Source organism: Hesperophylax consimilis, chromosome 28, assembly GCF_061612785.1.
Source record: "Hesperophylax consimilis isolate HC1 chromosome 28, BYU_Hcon_1.0, whole genome shotgun sequence".
Lineage (NCBI taxonomy): Eukaryota > Metazoa > Arthropoda > Insecta > Trichoptera > Limnephilidae > Hesperophylax > Hesperophylax consimilis.
This window is the reverse complement of record NC_142863.1, coordinates 2338160-2358615: the sequence shown is the minus strand read 5'-3', so window position 1 is coordinate 2358615 and position 20456 is coordinate 2338160. Positions and strand designations below refer to the sequence as shown.

Here is a 20456-nt window from a genome sequence, read left to right as displayed (position 1 = left end):
TACACCACATGGGGAACCCAAATAAACATAAAGTTTTTTGATTTGAACATTTTCACAAAAAAAAAATTTTTTCGGCTATTTTAGGGTTAAAGTTTTTTCTGGTGTTTAGGGTTGAACAACAGATGTTTTAACCCTTCAGAGCAGAAATATTTTATGATTACACCGGATTAAATGAAGGGTGATTTCAAAATAATGCTTCAAATCCGAGTTTCTTCATTTGTTTTACTTTCAAATAGTTTTAATTAGTTGGGTACTTTGATCTTCAGTAATAATTTATAAGAATTTGACTAAAACAAAAAAAAATCAACTTCTAACTCGATTTACTCGATAACGAAAGCTCAAATAAAAAAAAAATACTACAAAATCGACTCCAAAAGTTTCCACCAGTTTCCCGCTCGTACTACGAGTTTCCGGACACCCTGTATAAAAATATTTTTAAAACAAAAATAAATAAATATTTTTTTTAAATTTGCAAATCTTATATAAATTTTTCAAATGATTAAATGTTTTTCACAGAATTATTTAAAAAATAATCATAGGAATAAACACATTATTATTATTATATATAAGATTACTAAAAAACCTTTTATCTTTTTTTCCAGAGGAAGTGATCCAATCAAACTCCGCTTTGTGGATGTCCAAAGACGGCCACATGATGCTGTACGCGACCTTCAATGACTCGCTGGTGGAGGAACAGAAGTTTCCTTGGTACGGGGGCGGGGAGGCCGACACCAGCGGGGGCTACCTGTACCCCGAGATCCGCTCCCTGAGGTACCCCAAGCCGGGGACCCCCAACCCCATGGTGACCCTGACGGTTGCAGACCTTGCGGATCCTAAGAATATCAGGACGAGGAATTTGAAGCCGCCTCCAGCTTTGGGCGGTGACGGGTAAGAACTAAGAACATACAGGAAATTTTTCAACTTTTTGATTTCTTCTCCATGTGATAGAGGAGTGTTGGTGGACAGGTCAGAAGTGGGAAGCTTTGGTTATTAGTTAGTCAACAGCATCGAGAGTCGAATTAGATGTGGCCCAATAATCCCTCTAAGGTGTGCGGGTGTTAAGAGGAAGCTACAAGCCAAAAATGTGTATATTCTTGGTATTCCCTATATTGTAGGTAATAGGCATTAAAATGACTTGACAAACGGAGTCTAGAAACGTTCAATTTCAAACACAAAACTGTTTTTAATTAATTTTGTACATAATTTTATAAGAAAGCAAAAAAGTTAATCATGTGAAACTGTCACAGATAATCTTAGCTATAATACTGTATTTTTAAAGATGTTTCCTTTACGCGTTCATACATTTCTATTTAAAAAATATATTTTTTAGTAGTTTGCATTAATATTTTTTATTGGGTAATAATTTTTTTTTCGTATTCTACTCGAGGGAAACGATAGCCTTTAAAATTTATCTAAAGCATATTTTTGGTATTCATAATGTTCACCAATTCGTTATAAAGATTAATCAAAATAGTGATTTAGCAAAATCTTTTAAGAACTGTCCGCACACATGTTTAAATCTTCCGCACACATCTAGAAGAATCTCCGATATGAAGGAATATTTTCGGAAAAGAAAATAGTTTTTTTATAACCTTCATAGTTTTTAAACGTTATTTATTATTTTGTGGTACATTCTTGATTACTTAATTTTGTCAATGAATATTCGTATTTACCCATTAGCCTCTTTCTTCCTCTTTCCATTTTGGCATTAATTTATATGAATGTACCTGACAGAAAAACTCGTAGCAAAGACACTTTTAAATGTAACAATAACCTCAATACTAACTACTCTATTTATTCACCGATTCCTAGAATTCATCATCTTGCAAACAAACGCTGTGAACTTTGATATGTTTGGTTTTCATAATTTTGTGGGTTTCAAAAGGCAACTAATTTCAGACCTACTAAAAACACTGTAAAAATCAGGGCATTTAAATTAATCAATAAATAAACATATTTCACAGATCTATTAGCTGTTTACGATAAAAAATTAAGTCTTCTATTATATTTTTTGTATCTTTGATTATCAATTAGGTCATACACAATATACAGAAATAGAAAAATATTCTCTGTTGACCCGAATAAGTACCACGTACGGCTATTTCAAACGCGCAGAATTCGCGCGTTAATAATTCCTATACAGGGTGTATCGGCAAGTACCCGACAAACTTTAACCAGCTATTCCTCAGCACATTTGGAGTAAAAAATGTTATGGGCGCTTTGCTGTCCGGTAACATTTTTTTTCCATTAAAAACAAAAAATAAATAAAAAAAATCCACACTCCGTCACTGTCATTTACATTGTTTCTCGTGTTCAACAGCTGTTATTAGCAAGTGTGTCAAAAATTGTCCTCGCTCTTTCGTAAACACTAAATATAATAATAGTTAAAAATGAGACGAATGGTGCCGTGCCATTTCGTTGTGATTGTAAAAGCGCGCCAACGTAGGTACGTACGTACATTATTCAACGAAACTCGAACAAAATATTGCCAGACGGGTTTTCAAACTTTGACAAAGGATAAAACATTGGTGACATGTGGTGAAAATATGAATAATATTTTTTTTATTAAAAAAAAATGTTACCAGACAGCAAAGTGCCCATAACATTTTTTACTCCAAATGTGCCAAGGAATAGCTGGTTAAAGTTTGTCGGGTACGTGCCGATACACCCTGTATAGAACTATAATCATTTTATATGTCGCCATATTAAAATAAAGAGGTATGATTTTTTTTAAATAGGGAGAGTAATTTCCAGATCGAACGCTTAGAAAATCTGTTTTTTGAGGATTAAACCTTCTTCCTCGGGATCTATAGTTCTATATTTAACCGCACTAACAACTGAATCATATCCCGATATGGTAGAACCGTCATTTATTTCGTTTTGCTACAATGCTGTAAAAATTGTCCCAAGAAGCCAATCTAGTAGTCCACAATGGAGTGCTGGTACCTACCCTGATGCATGGAAGTGAGGCATGGAACTGGCAGAGAAAGGATGAAAGTAAACAGAATGCTGTAGAAATGAGATCCCTGAGGCGTATGTGTGATAAAACCATGTATGATCGTGTGAGGAATGTGGAGATCCGCAAAGAATGCAAGGCTGATGTACACGTAATGAGAAAGGGACGCTTAGATGGTTTGGGCATGTAGAGCGAATGAGCAAAGAAAGGAGTGTAAGGAAATTATATGATGCTAGCAGAAGTCGGGGACGCCCGAGAAAGACATGGCACGATCAAGTGAATCAGATACTTCAGCCGGGCCATGTCAAGATTCAGAATAATAGAAGAGTATGTATGAGACTATGTATGAATGTGAATGATGCAAAAAGTATGTGCAAAGACCGAGTTGTTTGGCGGACCGTCCTATTGCCCACCACTGCGGGGAAACGGCGTGATGGTTAGTTACTAAAATGTAATTCGATTTTAGAGAATGTCCGCGTGTGTATTGCAACTGAAAGCAGATATAATGCATTGTCATCGACAGCGAGTATATCTGTCGAGTTTCAGCTCGATCGGATGTAGATAAGTGGGTTAATTTCCGCTTCCAAGATTTGCATTCATTCATTACCGAAAACAAAATTGAAATTTAAATACATGTATTTAAAATTTGCTTATTCGTTTTGGACTCACCGTTTGAGAATGTTTTGTGATTCTTATTATTTATTACAGCCTTCGATAAAACAATAATTTTATTTTTGATTGGTTTTGTATCAATCACAGAAATTAAATTTATATTCCTACCTTTTAACGAGTAGGAAATATCGAAAGTTCGTAATTATTTAATGAAACCACTGAAGAGATAAACGCAAGTTTATTGTTGGCGTGTCCGTTTGCCATAGTAAACTCAATATTTCCTTACTGTTATGAAAAAAGCCTAGGAATCGTTAGGTCGTATGCTAATTTGAACCAATCGTTTTTTTTTCTTTCACAAAAGTTATAAATATCGTTTCTAGTGATTATTTTTATTCAGTGCTTAAAATTGAAACTCATACCTGTAGTATTTTTGTTTTTATGAATTGTAGAACACGCACGTCAGTTGATTTGTAAAGTTACATTCTTACATCGATTCCATAAACCGAATTCTTAGAAAAACATAACGAGCACAAATATTCCATGTTAAGAAATAGAAAACAGAAATTTAATAATAAAATATACATTTCTGAGAATCAGAGTTTTATTTGAACATTGTTCCTTTGATCATGACTTCCCTTTGGCCGATGACAATATGAATAACATTATGAACTAGCAAATAAAATTGTTTGAAATATGAACTGTTCTTTTTTAAAATAACAGATGGCGCCACTTCCGTCCACAATAATCTAGATCTGTACAGTCATTATGATAATCATATTATCAGACTAGCGGATAGAGCCATGAAACTAACGGGATATTATATAATTGTAGGATTTGCGAAGCTGAAGGTATTTATAAATATATATTTACCTCAGGATCGTTGCCTTTCAAAAAAAGAAATTTACATTCCCTTGTAACCTTAAAAAAATTACGACTTCTATCAAATGACATTATAAAAATACAGCACCGCACATTGGAAAATGATTTTAAAATATTGAAGTTCCAATTTTTTCCAGTTGCAAAAATTTTCAGATTATAAATTGCCTATTCCCATGATATAATGATCCTTTAATACCACTGAAGAGTTAACCCGGTAGAAGTGCTTTATGGGAGTGTACGTGCTGGAATTGATAAAAAAAATTATTTTCGAAATTTTTCTCGAACCATAAACAATATCATTGACCTTTCTTATTTATTTATTATTATATTTTATATTTAACAAAATTTATATTTATAATATTTTAATAATAACAACAACAATAAGTAGTCACGCTGTGCTGCCATAAGGCAACTTGTCTGCAGATTCTACAATTTTTTTTCATTCAATAAATATAACACAATCATTTTGTTGGTAAATTCAGTTAAATTTAATTTCACGACAATGTCTATCTTTAATGCACTGATCTCTTCTTATGATTGTAGCTGTTTCAGTTATAATTTTTCCACTATTCCTCGCCTGGATTTTCATTTGGGTAAATTTTGTAGAATCCTCAAATTCAAATACACTTGGGCGAGACAATTTTTATGAATTTTGTAATTCCCACGAGTAAATAAAATAATGGGGCGAGCCCTGTTTTAATTACCAATGATAATTGTATCCATAGTTTAAAAAAAAACAATAAGATTTAAACACTTTTAAAGGACTTCTCGGTAAGATGCCGGGGTAAAAAACTGTAACTGTAAAACTGGAATCTAGGCATCGAACGGTCCTATGTAACCGTCGAAAGGTATGTAAAACTGTAACTGTAAATATGGAATCTAGACGTCGAATGGTCCTACGTAACCGTCGAAAGGTACTATTTAAAACTGTAACTGTATAATTTGAATCTAGGCGTTGAAAGTTCCTATGTAACCGTCGAAAGGTATGTAAAACAGTAACTGTAAATCTGGAATCTAGACGTCGAATGGTCCTACGTAACCGTCGAAAGGTCCTATGTAAAACTGTAACTGTAAAACTTGAATCTAGGCGTTGAAAGGTCCTATGTAAAACTGTAACTGTAGAACTGGAATCTAGGCGTCGAAAGTTCCTATGTAGCTGTGGAAAGGTCCTATGTACAACTGTAACTGTAAAACTTGAATCTAGGCGTTGAAAGGTCCTATGTAAAACTGTAACTGTAGAACTGGAATCTAGGCGTCGAAAGTTCCTATGTAGCTGTGGAAAGGTCCTATGTACAACTGTAACTGTAAAACTTGAATCTAGGCGTCGAAAGGTCCTATGTAAAACTGTAACTGTAGAACTGGAATCTAGGCGTCGAAAGTTCTTATGTAGCCGTGGAAAGGTCCTATGTACAACTGTAACTGTAAAACTGTAATCTAGGCGTCGAAATGTCCTATGTAAAACTGTAACTGTAAAACTTGAATCTAGGCGTCGAAAGGTCCTATGTAAAACTGTAACTGTAGAACTGGAATCTAGGCGTCGAAAGTTCCTATGTAGCCGTGGAAAGGTCCTATGTACAACTGTAACTGTAAAACTTGAATCTAGGCGTCGAAAGGTCCTATGTAAAACTGTAACTGTAGAACTGGAATCTAGGCGTCGAAAGTTCCTATGTAGCCGTGGAAAGGTCTTATGTACAACTGTAACTGTAAAACTGTAATCTAGGCGTCGAAATGTCCTATGTAAAACTGTTACTGTAAAACTTGAATATAGGCGTCGGAAGGTGCTATGTAAACTGATAAAATGTTAAACGTTTCAAATCAGCATGTGTCACACATCTTGGTATTATGTGTTCAGTGGTAAAAACGTTACCAGTATTCCGTGGTAAAAGATTTTTTTAATACCGACATTTTTTTCGAAATTGAAGTACCAATTTTGTCAAGTATCAATTTAAGATTATAAATAGCCCATTCGCAGTAATGTAATGATCCCGTTTTCAATGAAAAGAGCCACCAATTCATATCAATTGTGGATGGTTTAACATACAATTTTCAATTCCTACCGTTAACACTTCGTTAGATTTTAAACCATACCTAATCGACGAACAGCGCCAATCAGAATTTTTATAGAATCAGCTGACTTTAAGCTTGAAAGCGACTTGTTAGCTGATCACAAGTTGATAATAAACTAAAACGGTAAGAAATTCACCGTTTATAAGTCGCACAAATTAGAGTTGAGTTGACAAATGTAATTTACCGTATAATTATAGACTTTGAACGAAATACAGTTGAGATCGGGAGTATTCAATTAATGCTTTCGTTCGTGAAAGGTAACAAGTACTTTATTATCGTATGATAATTACAATGACTCTCTAGCAGGATATAGTCTGTTCAAAAAAAAACAGAGCAGTGGCCAATTCTCATTCTCGATATGCAGGAAATAAATCTTTTGGATTTTTTTTGCCGTGGAACCAGGGCTTACTTTTTTATTTTTTTTTTATTTTTTTTTATTTTTTTTTATTTAACAATTTTTTATAAAAGATAATGTGTCCTTACTGGGGTACCCCGTTCTAAGGTCACATTGTACATGGTTATATGTTTGAAATATTATAAGTACATATGCTAAAATACTACATAGAAAATTAAAAAACAATATTTAGAGAAAAAATAAAACATAATACAAGCTTTAGTCTTTGTTGGGTTGCAAAATTATATCTATATTCTTCCTTCCCTTATCCATAATCCATTTCTTAATGTTTCTTTTGAAGTCAGTTATTTTTTTAATGTTTTTTATTTCAAAAGGGAGGACATTAAATAATTTTATAGAATAATACTGCATATTTCTTTGTCCAAAAGTTGTTTTAGTTGTAGGTTGGTGTAACATGTGTTGTAATGTGGATCTTGTGAGTCTGTCTGAGTTTGTCTGTGTAAAGTTGTCCTGGTTTTTGAATGCGTAAATTAGTATATCTTTTGCGTATAATTGTTTTGGTGTCATTACATTCAGGGTTTTAAAAACATAGTCGGTAGGAGTTCTGATGGGGATCCTAAGTATAATTTTTAGAATTGCCTTTTGTGTTACGAGGACTGGTTTTATAGTGGAATCGCATGAGCTTCCCCATCCGATAAGACCATATTGTAGTTGAGATTGGGCTAATGCGTAGTAGATTTGAATTAATTGTTCTTTATCTAAAATGTTTCTTATTGTTTTGAAGAAATAGGTAAGTTTTTTTAATTTGTTGCTCACATTTTCTATTTGGGAGTTCCAATTTAAGTTTTGATCAATAATTATCCCAAGGTATTTTATTGTTTGAATTTCAATCAATTTTGGGCAGTTGCAAGGAATTTCATGGTTCGCGGTTAAACAATTTTTATGAATTTTTATGTTTAGGTTTGAATTGACTTTATCTGTCTGTTTGTTGTAAATTTTGAATTTAATATATTTAGTTTTTGTATCATTTAATGTTAGTGAATTTGTATCAAGCCATTGTTTTACCTGATTCATCCCTTCTTCAGCTTTTACGAATACTGTCTCCCACGACTTTCCATGGAAGAGAAGAACTGTGTCGTCTGCGAAACTAATTACTGAGCCGTGACAGTTTAGATTACATAGATCATTTATATATATCAGGAATAAAATCGGCCCTAAGACACTGCCTTGTGGAACTCCGTATTGAATTGGTATTGGTTGACTTGATTCATTTTTAATCCTGACTAGTTGTGACCTTTCTGACATATAGCTTTGAATGAGATTCAGTTCACGACCTACGATTCCAATCTTTTTGAGTTTTTCTAGAAGATATGTATGATCAATTGTATCGAAAGCTTTACATAGATCTAAAAATATTCCGATACACTTATTACCATTATCGAGACTATGTTTTATACTTTTTACAATAGAGGCGATGGCATCGGAAGTTCCCATATTTTTTCTAAAGCCGTATTGATTTTCAGATAGTATGCGGTTTTTTTCAAGATATTGAGTGAGCTGTTTCTTAATAACTTTCTCTACTATTTTTGAAAGATTATTCAATATTGTTATCGGTCTATAGTTACTTATATCCGCTTTATTTCCGGCTTTAAAGATTGGTATAACAGAACCCAATTTAAGCGATGCAGGAAAGATACCATCCTTGATACATCTGTTCACAAGGTGGAGAAGTGGTTGGATTAGTTCATCTCTAGTTGATTTGATTATTCTCATTGAAATGCCATCTGATCCGGAAGTGAGTGTTGGTTTCAATGAATCTATAATGATTTTAATGTCATCTGCCGTAACTGTATTTAATTTAAAGGTGATATTATTAGTAAGTGCGTTGTTATTCTCATTAGCAGTACGAAGAGGTTTAATGATTTTTTTAGCTAAATTAGAACCGACATTGGAGAAATATTCATTTACAAATTGGACTATTTCCCTTGGATGTTCTTTCATATTTAATTTTTGATTTGGTGTATCCAGTTCGGAAATATCACTGTTTGTATTGTTGTTAGTATATGTCATCTCCCTAATAATTTTCCAGACAAGTTTAGGGTCGTTATTACAGTCTTGAATCTGACTTTTATAATAGTTACCTCTGGCATATTTCAGAAGTTTGGAACACATATTTCTATAATGTTTATAAAGATTTAGTAATGAAAGATCAAGTGGGTTTTTTTTAGTTTTCAAGTGTAATTTGTCTCTAATTCTTATACTTTTTAGAAGTCCTTGAGTAATCCAAGGTTTTTTTATTTTACGTTTGTGTGAAGTCTGTGTTGTGAATGATTCTGAACATTTATGAATATTTGTTTGAACAATGTTTGTAAATGAGTGCCAGCAATCTTGAAAATCTTTAATTTTAAGTAATTCTCCCCAATCTTCCGATTTTAGTAAATCCTTTAATTTGTTAACATTAATTCTTTTTTTAACAAGTGTGTTTTTAATATATGTTTGTGTATTTTGAAGTTGAATGGTGAGTAGTAGTGTAAAGTGGTCAGTAATATTGGATTGGTGAACGGCGGTACAGTATGGTTTATTTGTTTTTACCATGATGTGGTCAATACAGGAGGCAGATACAGTTTGAGCGTTTTCATTATATCCTAATCTTGTTGGTACATTAACTGCACTGATCAGTCCATGATGCAGCAAAAGTAGTTGGTAGTCATCACACTGCGGGTGTTTCTGTCCTGTATTTAGTAGATTAATATTAATGTCCCCAATTAAGTACACGTTCCGAACATCTCGTAGTAGGGTTAGCTCATCATCCAGGGAATTAAGAAAGGGAGATATGTCTCTTGTTGACGGTGATCTGTATATCCCGAATATTGAGATGTCATTATTAATGTTTATCAGTAGACAGTTTGCGTCTCTGAGTTGAATTTCCTTTACAATTCCTTGGATCTCATTTTTAAGATAAATTATCACTCCGTCATTCTGACTTTTATGTTGCGTGGAGTTATATACCTTATATTTGTCCAGATGTTTTGGTGAATATGTTTCTTTTTTTATACGACATTCTGTGAGTATGATAATGTCGATTTCCTCATCAAGTTGCTCTAGCATCACTGTCAACTCTACGAAATTTTTGTTGATGCTTCTAATATTCTGGTGGAGTATTTTTAATGTTTTTGTTTTTTTGTTTTGTATGTAGTCATTAATTTCTCGTATTGTTGAAGTTGTGATGGTTTCGGGAGAAGGGTAATCGAATTCAATCTCCGTTAATGGATCCATTTTTGGTATAAGTGTTCAATATATTATAGATGGTTATGGAATTTATTGTTTGTTTACATTATTTTATTTTCGAGGTCGTAATGATTTTTTATTTCAAAAATTGGAGAGTCTTCGGATTTTCGTGCGAGTAATTTTCCATTTTTAAACCAAATGAATTTGAATTTTTTTTCTTTTGCCCTTATTTTAGTGTTCCATAGAAGATTTTTGTAGTATGGCGTCAGGGCTTCATTTACGTAAACCTTTTTATTGACATCTGCTAAAAGAAGGGAGACATTGTTATTTTTTCTGGCATTCATCATGGTTATTTTTTTTGTGTCATCTTTGAAGGTAAATATTAGACGTGGTGGTTTTATTTCAGTAGGTTTTATATATTTGTATTGGTCCACTGTTTCTAAATTAATTCCAAAGGCTGAGCTAATTCTGTTGGCTATTTCTTGTGGTGGCTCGTTCGGCGATACTCTGAATCCGTTGACTTCTACACAAGTTTTTAATTCCCTTTGTTCAGATTCAGATATTTTCGTTTCAAGAGCAACTATTCTTTTTTCTTTGTTTTCCAAATCTTCCATTATTTTTTGGTGTTGTTTCGGAAGGTCGAGAATTTTATTTAATTTTTCATTTATGTCATCATATCTATCGCTCACAAATTGAGTTGATTTTTTTAGATCGGTTAATTCCGTCTCTAATTTTGTAAACAATTGTGATTTCAACTCACCCAGTTTACGATCAATGTATTCGGTGAGCGAGTCCATGATTTTTTGAAGTTCAATGGCGGATCTTGTTGCTGACATGATGTTTGTAATGACACAATTAAATAATTCCAATAGATTGTGGAGTAATGCACTGTAATCACACTTAGATTTAGAAATTTTGCGCCTGTCACCTGGCAAGTAGGCAATATGGCTAACTTGTCGGTCAGCCTGGAAATAAGTATATACCTAGGTACTTTGCGTGTTGACAAAAACAATGACGCTTTGATACGCTTCGAAATTTAAATGTTTGTTATTTTTATTATTTTATCGATTTGAGCACTCTTTTTTGAATTATGTGTTCAACTGAAATGGTATGTCCACTAGGTACTTCACTGATATGAGTTAAATTGTTTTTTGTAGAATTATAAGATTGAACAATCACTCTGTTTTTTCACTGAATGTATATTTTTAAATGCAGATAATGCCGGAAGGTGATATTCTTTAGAAATAGAATTAAGCACAAAGTTGGAATATGATTTTCTATTCCAGCATATAAAGATCCAGTTCAAGTTTTCGTACCTGTCCAATTTTCTTACCAGGAATGAGACATGTTGGATTTAAGAATAGAGAAGACGTCAGAGACAGTAATTCTAAAATCTAAAGGAATAGAACCGGATGAATTTTTCAAGTGGTTTCAACAAATTCTGTCAAAATAAACCTAATAGAAATATAAAGAGTGTTCCTCTGTTGCAGTGACCACTACTTCACCTCGGCGCAGTGGATCTCCTTAACGGAGGTGTGCGTGGTGTGGCTAAACCGTCCGCAGAATCTGTCTCTAGTCACCGTCTGCAAGAGTCCCATGTGGTTCTGTCAGGAGGTAAGTTCACCATATTTTGTTACTTTTTTACTTACTTTAGTTATTTACTATTTATAGACCTTATTGATCATGAGACCGTTGTAAGGTTCTGTAGGTCCCAAAGACAGCCATGAGCTGATCATGTGAAAAGTGTGCGTGGAAGAGAATCGGGACGGGATATACTGAGAAATGTGTGGAGGCGAATGAAGGAACTCTCGACGGTCCTGTTAGAAAAAGCCGTTATCTTACCTTAGCGAACTTTTGCGGTCCGTTTTATCAATGTGCGTCCGTCGGTAATCAATATACAAATTCATAGTTTATTCAAGACACACCTTCCTGGTGCCAGCAAGATTGTCACGTGGTTTGCCCTTAAACTCGTCGAAACGATTTTGCTTTAAGTTATGTGTAATAGTTATATAATCCAATGTAATGGTGAGATAATCAGGATCAAAGTAAAGGAATTAATACAGCAGAGCAGAGATCACCACTCAGGATTATGGGATTAGTTTTCTGTAAGTAGGTAGGAAATCAGAAAATAAAAGAGGATGAACTTTATAAATCTATAATGTAACCATCAAAAGAACAAAACATGGGAGTTCAAAGTTATACCAATGTTACATTAAGAATATAAAACATACCAGATGGACTCCTGAACACACTATGCTAACTAAACGTGGCCGAGAATCGTAGGAAAAACAACGGATGGCGAATGAAAACTTGATTCTGGTAGAGGGGAACAGACCCGTGACGGGACCACGGATCTACCGGGGACGGCGTGGAATCCAAGGAACCAAGGTCATCCTTCACTTTGGGGAGAAAGGGCGCTACACCTTCAAAGAGCGTCTCAAGAATCTTCATCCGAGAAGCACGTGGTCCAACCAGTCTCCAAGACTTACGGACTTCGGAAGAACCAACAGCAATCCGTGACTTCGCGACGCGGGGTTAAACAGGCATAATATTCTAGCCACAACTAGGACCAATCTCTTTACAATTTCAAGTCCAAAACACAAATTCCACAAAACTTACCACCGGCCATCACCGAAAAAAGTGGGGTTTCCATAACCTCTACTAAAAATAAAAACCTACACGAACTATTCGTGTTTGGAAAAAACACCCCGCGCCCTTTTTAAAGATAAAAATAACTTGTATTCACATGATTTACTCAGATTAAAACACCTTCATGGTGAGTGACTAATTCCACGTCCAGCTAGCCCATGCTGACAGGGAGGAAGTCACCATAAACAAAAAACCTTTGTCTTCCCCCAAAAAATTGCCAAACTTAAAAAAAAAACACCATAGACAAAATAACCAAATAGGCAAGAACTGCACTAGTAACATAATATTTATGTGACACATGTCTATGTCTTTTGAGTTGAAACGTCTCAATCGAAAGGAACCCTGCTTTCAAGAGAGACTTCGAATCACGAAATCAATAAAAAAATTATGTATTATTTGAATTCGTAATACTCCCTGCCGGATTTTGGCATCTGGTATGGAGGGCCTTATTCTCTTTGTGTGCGCCGAGAATATTGTTATTTTTAAGAAAATCCTGGTTTTGCAAAAGGGGTCGGGTTAAAGGACGGACCGTCTAATATGTTTTCTCTTAGCGCCTATTTTTGGTGTAATTTACAACGTGTCGAGTGCCAGCATAGTAGATATTATAAAACGTTGAAAAGATTTACGACTTCGTATATTTTTCCTATTTGTAAGTATTACAAGTATTTTTTGATCATGGAAACAGTTTTCTTTTGCGAATATTCAAATTATTTAGGCTTTGTTTGTCCGTGTTGAATTACAACGTAATATCGAACGAAAGATGGTAGCTCGAGAATTTATTTAATTTTTTGTATTGTGGAAAGAAAGGATTTTCGCTTATTAATTTTACTTTGAAAACATCGCGTTCATCTTTATTTTAAAGTGGATTTATGGAAACTTGGACATAACGAGAACTGATACGGAAGAAGAAAAAATTTGGATGTACTGTACTTGTAGCGCTACCTCAAAATACACTGAACAATAATCGAATCATTCGTAATCGAATGGCCAAAAGAGTCAGGGATCTCTCCAGCATTCAGCATTACTGTCATATACCAGGGTTGTCATTAACACTCCATTGTGGGGTGCTGGCCTTAATTCTGGACATCTGATATACTTTCATAAAAATACTAACAAAAAAACAAAGAAAGTTTTTGCAAGCATGCTTATCGCAATATCCTGGAATATAGCTCCATTATTTGGGCCCTTTCTGAACAAAACCACATCCTAAAAATGGAAAATGTACAAAAGAGGTTTAAGCGTTATCTATATATGAGATCTTATACGTACTATCCATTCCTGTATCCATCCTTGTTCTCACCAGCAATGCTCAATTTCAAACACTGTTTTAAAACTAATCTCTAGAACTATATCTACTTGAACCTGTATATTGAAAGAGGTTATCTTATATGTGCTTAACCTTTTGAACGCGTTAATTTGCTCTGTTTTATCTATACCCGTACGCGGTACATATTTTCAAATACCTATGCACGCTATTAAATGTCAAATTATAGCATTCTGGCATGATTTATTGGACTATATAGACAGAACAGATTATTCTCCACAATATGAAAACAAATCCTCGTCTGTCAACACTCTTAGATGTTTATAAAAACAATCATAAAATTTCATACGAAGACGTACCGTATCTTTTGAATGTGTGCCCGCCATTCATTCGGCGTGTATGTACTTAGGCCACTGCGTTGATAGATACAAGTGGGACACCATGATCACTTATCATTTTTAGTTATGAAAAGTTATGAATGACATACTAGTACTAACGCCATCCGTTGACAAAAATGTAAACTAAAGGACTAAAAGGAGGCGAAGAGGCGCACTTGATTATCGATCTTTTTTTATGAAATACAATTTTATTTTTGAGAAATTCTTGTAGATGTCAGCATCGTGATAGTTCTACGAATGTCCAAGTGAGCAAGAAATACATTTATGTCGAAAGAGCGCTGGAATATCGGCATTCAAAGTTTCCATATCAACTGTTGATACAACCGCGTGTGAGTATAGACTTTTTGCCGTAACAACAGTTGATACGGCCGCGTGCAAAGAGTTCAAGTTCAGTCGTGGGAGATCCCGTGCAATTTTTATACTCCGAAAGCGAGGACTTGTGCCTATCAGATAACCGTTTTATAGAGAACATGAATATATAAATCTTGAAATATACCGTGTGACGCAAGAGTGACGGACTAGGAAACCAATCTTGGGGGTTAATTCGGTTGGCTTAAAAACAAGAAACGATCTGTTAGGCTGGCCGCATACATACGTTTTCCGTATTCGATTTCCGAATTCGTTTTCCGTATTCGGACATCCGAATGCACGGAATCAGTAGAAAATACATTAACTGCCGCACACGTACGTTTTAGTTCCGAACGGAACAAATTCCTTACGCACGTTCCGAATGCAACCGGCGCGTTCGGAGAAACCGAATGGAAAAAACCTAATGACGTCATATAGAACGCAGCTCTTGCATACATTTTGTTTGTGCAGACGCAAACGTTCGGAAATTTCCGTTCAGTAATTCAGTGTTGCCAACGGATCTTGACCTAATATCGCCGTTTCTCATACATAAGGTAGCGTAAAGTAGCCGAATTCGCTGTTAGGTGGGACATGTTTAAAATTGATGTTTTTACGTGAAAATAAAAATTTCGTGGGGGGGGGGGGGAGGCAAGAGAATTTCAAAAAAATAAAGCTTAATTGGCGACCAGTCGCCTTTTAGATTTTTTCGGCGCCGATTCTCGCTCTGAGTAGCCCTAAATGGCGATATATCGCCCTTGTTGGCAACACTGGTTCTGACGTTTATACATTCCGAATGAAGAAAAACGAACGTTTGCGCTAGTCTCACGGAATTCCGAATACGGAAAACGAATTCGGAAATCGAATACGGAAAACGTATGTATGCGGCCAGCCTAAAGCATCTATGGAAGTTAATAAATTAAATTTAAATTAAAATTAAATTAAAATTAAATTAAAATTAAATTAAATTAAATTAAATTAAATTTCCATACCTTTTAATTCCCTTTGGTTATGGCAGGCAAGTGTTTTATGTTAACTCTTGACAGACCAAGATGCCAAACAAAACGTCCGTAACCAAGTGGGTCTTCCGACGACCCCATGCATTTTTTCTGTCTTATAGGCTTTTGAACCATAGAAATCCCAATTATTCAGTCAATTATGAATGGTAACTTACGTATTTGGGCAGAAATACGTAAAATATTAAAATTATATGTCAAATATTTAAGCTAATATTAGGAGGATAGTAATTTTGGGTACTACCTACTCCCCCACTTGACTGCTGGATAGTTAAAGAAAGCAGAGGTTTTATTTGTTTTCTTGAAAGGGAATATTAGATTTAGGAGTATGAAAGAGAATAAATAATTTCTGGAAGAAAGCGTCTGTCGAGATAACATACTAAACATTAATTATTTATTTATCCCGTTTCTGGGACGCGGAGAAGTAGTGGTAATACAATTTAACCAGCTTCTGGGACGTGGAGAAGTAGTGGTAATACAATTTAACCAGCTTCTGGGACGTGGAGAAGTAGTGGTAATACAATTTATCCCGTTTTTGGGACGTGGAGAAGTAGTGGTAATACAATTTAACCATCTTCTGGGACGTGGAGAAGTAGTGGTAATACAATTTATCCCGTTTCTGGGACGTGGAGAAGTAGTGGTAATACAATTTAACCCGTTTCTAGGACGTGGAGAAGTAGTGGTAATACAATTTATCCCGTTTCTGGGACGTGGAGAAGTAGTGGTAATACAATTTAACCAGCTTCTGGGACGTGGAGAAGTAGTGGTAATACAATTTATCCCGATTCTGGGACGTGGAGAAGTAGTGGTAATACAATTTATCCCGTTTCTGGGACGTGAAGAAGAAGTGGTAATTCAATTTATCCCGTTTCTGGGACGTGGATAAATAGTGATAATATAATTTATCCCGTTTCTTGGGACGTAGAGAAGTAGTGATAATATAATTTATTTCGTTTCTGGGACGTGGAGAAGTAGTGGTAATATAATTATTCCTATCGGGAAGTTACCGGTTCTATTTCTGATGAATTGTAATTGCAAGGGTGCTATTGGCGTGTCCGTAGTAATCTAAATTATTCCTTTCTCGAGGGGTGTCGCACAGTGACATCGATCAATTTACAGTACCGGATCGATATGCGTAAATACCGATGATTTTACACCAATTTCTCAAGCACGGTCGCGCTGTAGATAGCCAGACCGTTATTGATAACGTAATAAATAAATCTAATTTTTGCATAATTATCGAAAGATTGGCCGTGAAAATCGCAAATCGTATGTGACTGGTTCCATGATAACTCATCAAAATGACAATTCAACACACCTAATAAAAAGTGCTGTAAAGTTGACCTATTTAACCTAGTTTTTGTTTCATAACTTTATAGCACTTTTTATAGATGTGTTGAATTGTCATTTTGATGAGTTATCCGGTCACCGTGTGTGTTCGAACTACCTGGACGAAGCCAAAGAAACGCAATTGACCTTGAGCTGACGGCCAAAAGTAATTGAAAAGGTGCACGTAATCTAGTATATCCGGTTTAAAAAAAAAAACCTCTTCGGAAGTGCTCACTAAACGGTTGCCTAAAAAATTCTCTTAATGCACGGATAAATTGATTAACAAATCACTAACAAAATAAACTCGGCGTCTCTATTGAAAAATCTTATAAGACAATAAAGTGATCGTTTCTTTCGATTGTGTAGCGTTGTCACCCAGGGGGCCTACTCTGTATCTATCTTTCGGGTTAACAAACCGGAAAGTCCGTGGTTTAATATATATATTTATATATATAGCAGGCCCCCTGATCCACGTCCCGGATGAAGCTACCAGTCTCTTGTAATCGTTGGAAAACTCGTCGAATGGCAAAACGGCTTAACATCTACGTGTTCATAGATGGCATTAATTAATTTATTTTATTAAAATACGCATTTGCAAAGCATTGCAGACAAACGATTTGTTTCCGATTTGATTTATTTGTCCCAATGGCCGAGTGGTTAGAGGCATTGTCCCGATTAGACAGAGATTCTGGGTTCAAATCCCAGTTGAGAACGTTTAATTTGATTTGTCTTGTTCTGTTTCATGTTTCGTTTAGATTTATTTGTTTTATCTTCTTCTTCAATAATTTTACTACCATAATTTTAAGCCTAAATGTTGTTTTTGACATGATGAATGAATTAGCTAGGTAGAGGAGTCAACCCATGATGCCTGGATGGGAACCCAACGATTTAAGCCCATACTTTTAATAGTTGTCCCATAAAAATACAGCTTTCGTATTTTTTTACCCTATTTTCCCCTAATGGATTCTCGGCCAGGTGGGTAGGAACTGTAGGTAGGTACCGATCAGTTCTTACCACCTATCTATAAATTAATCTCGCCGTTTCCTCGTTTTTTTCCCCTCTGGCAACACCGAAGAAAGCGCGCGAAACCTTTTCCCGCCATAAATTATTTTCCCAGATTGATAAATGGCTTCGGCAATCTGATCTCCGGATCTTTCGAATGAGAACATAGCAAAAAAACGTTATGATAGAACTGTGGCTGTTGCAGGAAAATTATCAAATGCTAAAACAAACATGAATTTAAGGCGATGCACTACGTCGTGTAATATTTTAAATTGAGCCGCTATCAATAACAACCCTTACGTAGATGGCGATAAGGTTAAAATTCCCGCTTAACACCATCCGCCTGTTTTGATTTATGCAAGAAAAAAACATTGCCAAAAAGTGCCTTTTATTTTATTTTGTGGATGTTCAGGCATAAATATTTAATTTTTTTTCGATCATTTAATAAATAACTTATTTTGCCACATTATACAATAAAATCATAACGGAAAATGGGTTCGTAAGTAGGAGATTTCGAACTTTAAAGTAGTTTTCATAGGCCTTTACATAATTTTTTTCTGGGCTTATAAAAAGACTTATGTAAAAATACTCTATTATTTCAAAGGCCAAGATGTATTCTACTAGAAGTATTTAATTAAAGCATCTGAAACATTTCTAGGCGACCAAATTTTCAAACCAAAAACACATGATTTTGCATTACTACGTATGGCATCGCCTTAAATTAGTGTTCATAGATTTGCAATGTGATTGGAGGGTTGAAGGAACCAAAATGCATCCCCCCACCTCTCCCCCCTAACTAATTAATGGCAAAACGGCAACATACACACGCGTGATAGTTATTGACAGTTGAAGTTCAATAGACGAAGAAGAAAGAAAAGAAAAAAAAAGAATATACAAAAGTACGTGTAGATTATAATGAACGTTGCCTTCAACTTTAAGTTTAGTTGCCGAGCAACATCACACTGTCGCATCTCTGATTGCAGTAGTGCCACCACTTGAGCGTTGACTTAAAATGTTCATTTTAGAGCTCTGAAAGATGACACCTGTAAAGAGTAGGTATTACAACATTTTTTTAATTCCCGTACTCTGAAATGAAACTAATAAGGGGTCGTTAAATGTACTTTCAACTGATATCAGTATTGTTTGGGTTAGATGTATTGGATCGGGGAAACTTGGGCTAGAAATTATTTAAATTTAGTGAAATGAAAAAGAAACAAAAACAAAAAAACATCTTATGCAGTGACCTCGTTAAAATATGCACTGCTAACATTATTTATCAGTACAGCTTCATACTAATATTAAAAACATCAGTTGCAAATGGTGTGTAAACTATTTATAACAGATTTGTAGCCTGAAACCGTGGTATAACTGTTGCAATAATACATAATAGGTGCAGTGTCTTGCAACACTGTACAAGCGGTTCGGAACTGCTCGGGAAGGCCGAGCACTTCCGAACCGGTCGCGTTAACTACAGACGCTGGCGGAGCAGCGCCAGACGGAAAACCACCCCACTAGCGAGCACACGCTACCAACTAATATTGTACAGCTCGGTTGTAATTGCTTTTATCGTAATAAATCTGTAAACGAACCATCAGAGTTATCAATCATCTAACGAGCCTTGAGCAACAGTAAAGTATAATAATACTACAGAAACACCACAATAGGAAACGTTGATCTAATGGTAGAAACATGAAAGTGTATCAACATTATACATCACGGCTAAATAAAAAAAAAACCTAAATATCAATATAAATATAAATATCTAATATAAAGACAATATCCGAACCAGTAAAGATTACATTGGGAGTACCACAAGGGTCGGTTCTCGGACCTATTATTTTTATAATGTACATTAATGATATGGTAAAAGTATTGAAACATTGTAAAATAAGATTATTTGCAGATGACGCACTGGTATATATAACAGGAGAAGATTATGAACTCATAATGAACCATCTAAATGAAGACCTACATAATATATCAATATGGCTGAAGAAAAATAAACTTAAATTGAATGTAAACAAAACAAAATTCATGAACATTGGAAAACGAGTAACGCAAACAAAAAAAGACATATTGATAGACGGTGAAGTATTGAAAGAAGTATTTGAAATGAAATATTTGGGGGTAATAATTGACTCCAAATTAACTTTTGCTCAAAATACAAAACAAATTATTAAAAAGATTGCCAAAAAAATCTCACTGTTGGGAAGAATAAGAAGATTCCTTAACACAGTTTCCAGTAAAAATGTGTACAACGCAATTATTGTACCACACATAAATTACTGTAGCAGCATTCTATTCCTATCCAACGACGGTTTAATGAAACAAATGACAATTCTACAAAATAGAGCAA

At 34.9% G+C, this 20456-nt stretch overlaps 1 protein-coding gene across 1 annotated transcript in view; it reads left to right on the top strand.

The window, feature by feature from the left end:
- The window catches only part of Dpp10 (Dipeptidyl peptidase 10), a 292773-nt gene that overhangs the window by 245704 nt on the left and 26613 nt on the right, over nt 1-20456 (top strand). Inside the window, exons 6-7 of the mRNA XM_089648585.1 lie at nt 603-888; nt 11588-11711. Coding sequence (XP_089504711.1) covers nt 603-888; nt 11588-11711 — 410 coding nt within the window. The remainder of the gene's footprint in view (nt 1-602; nt 889-11587; nt 11712-20456) is intronic.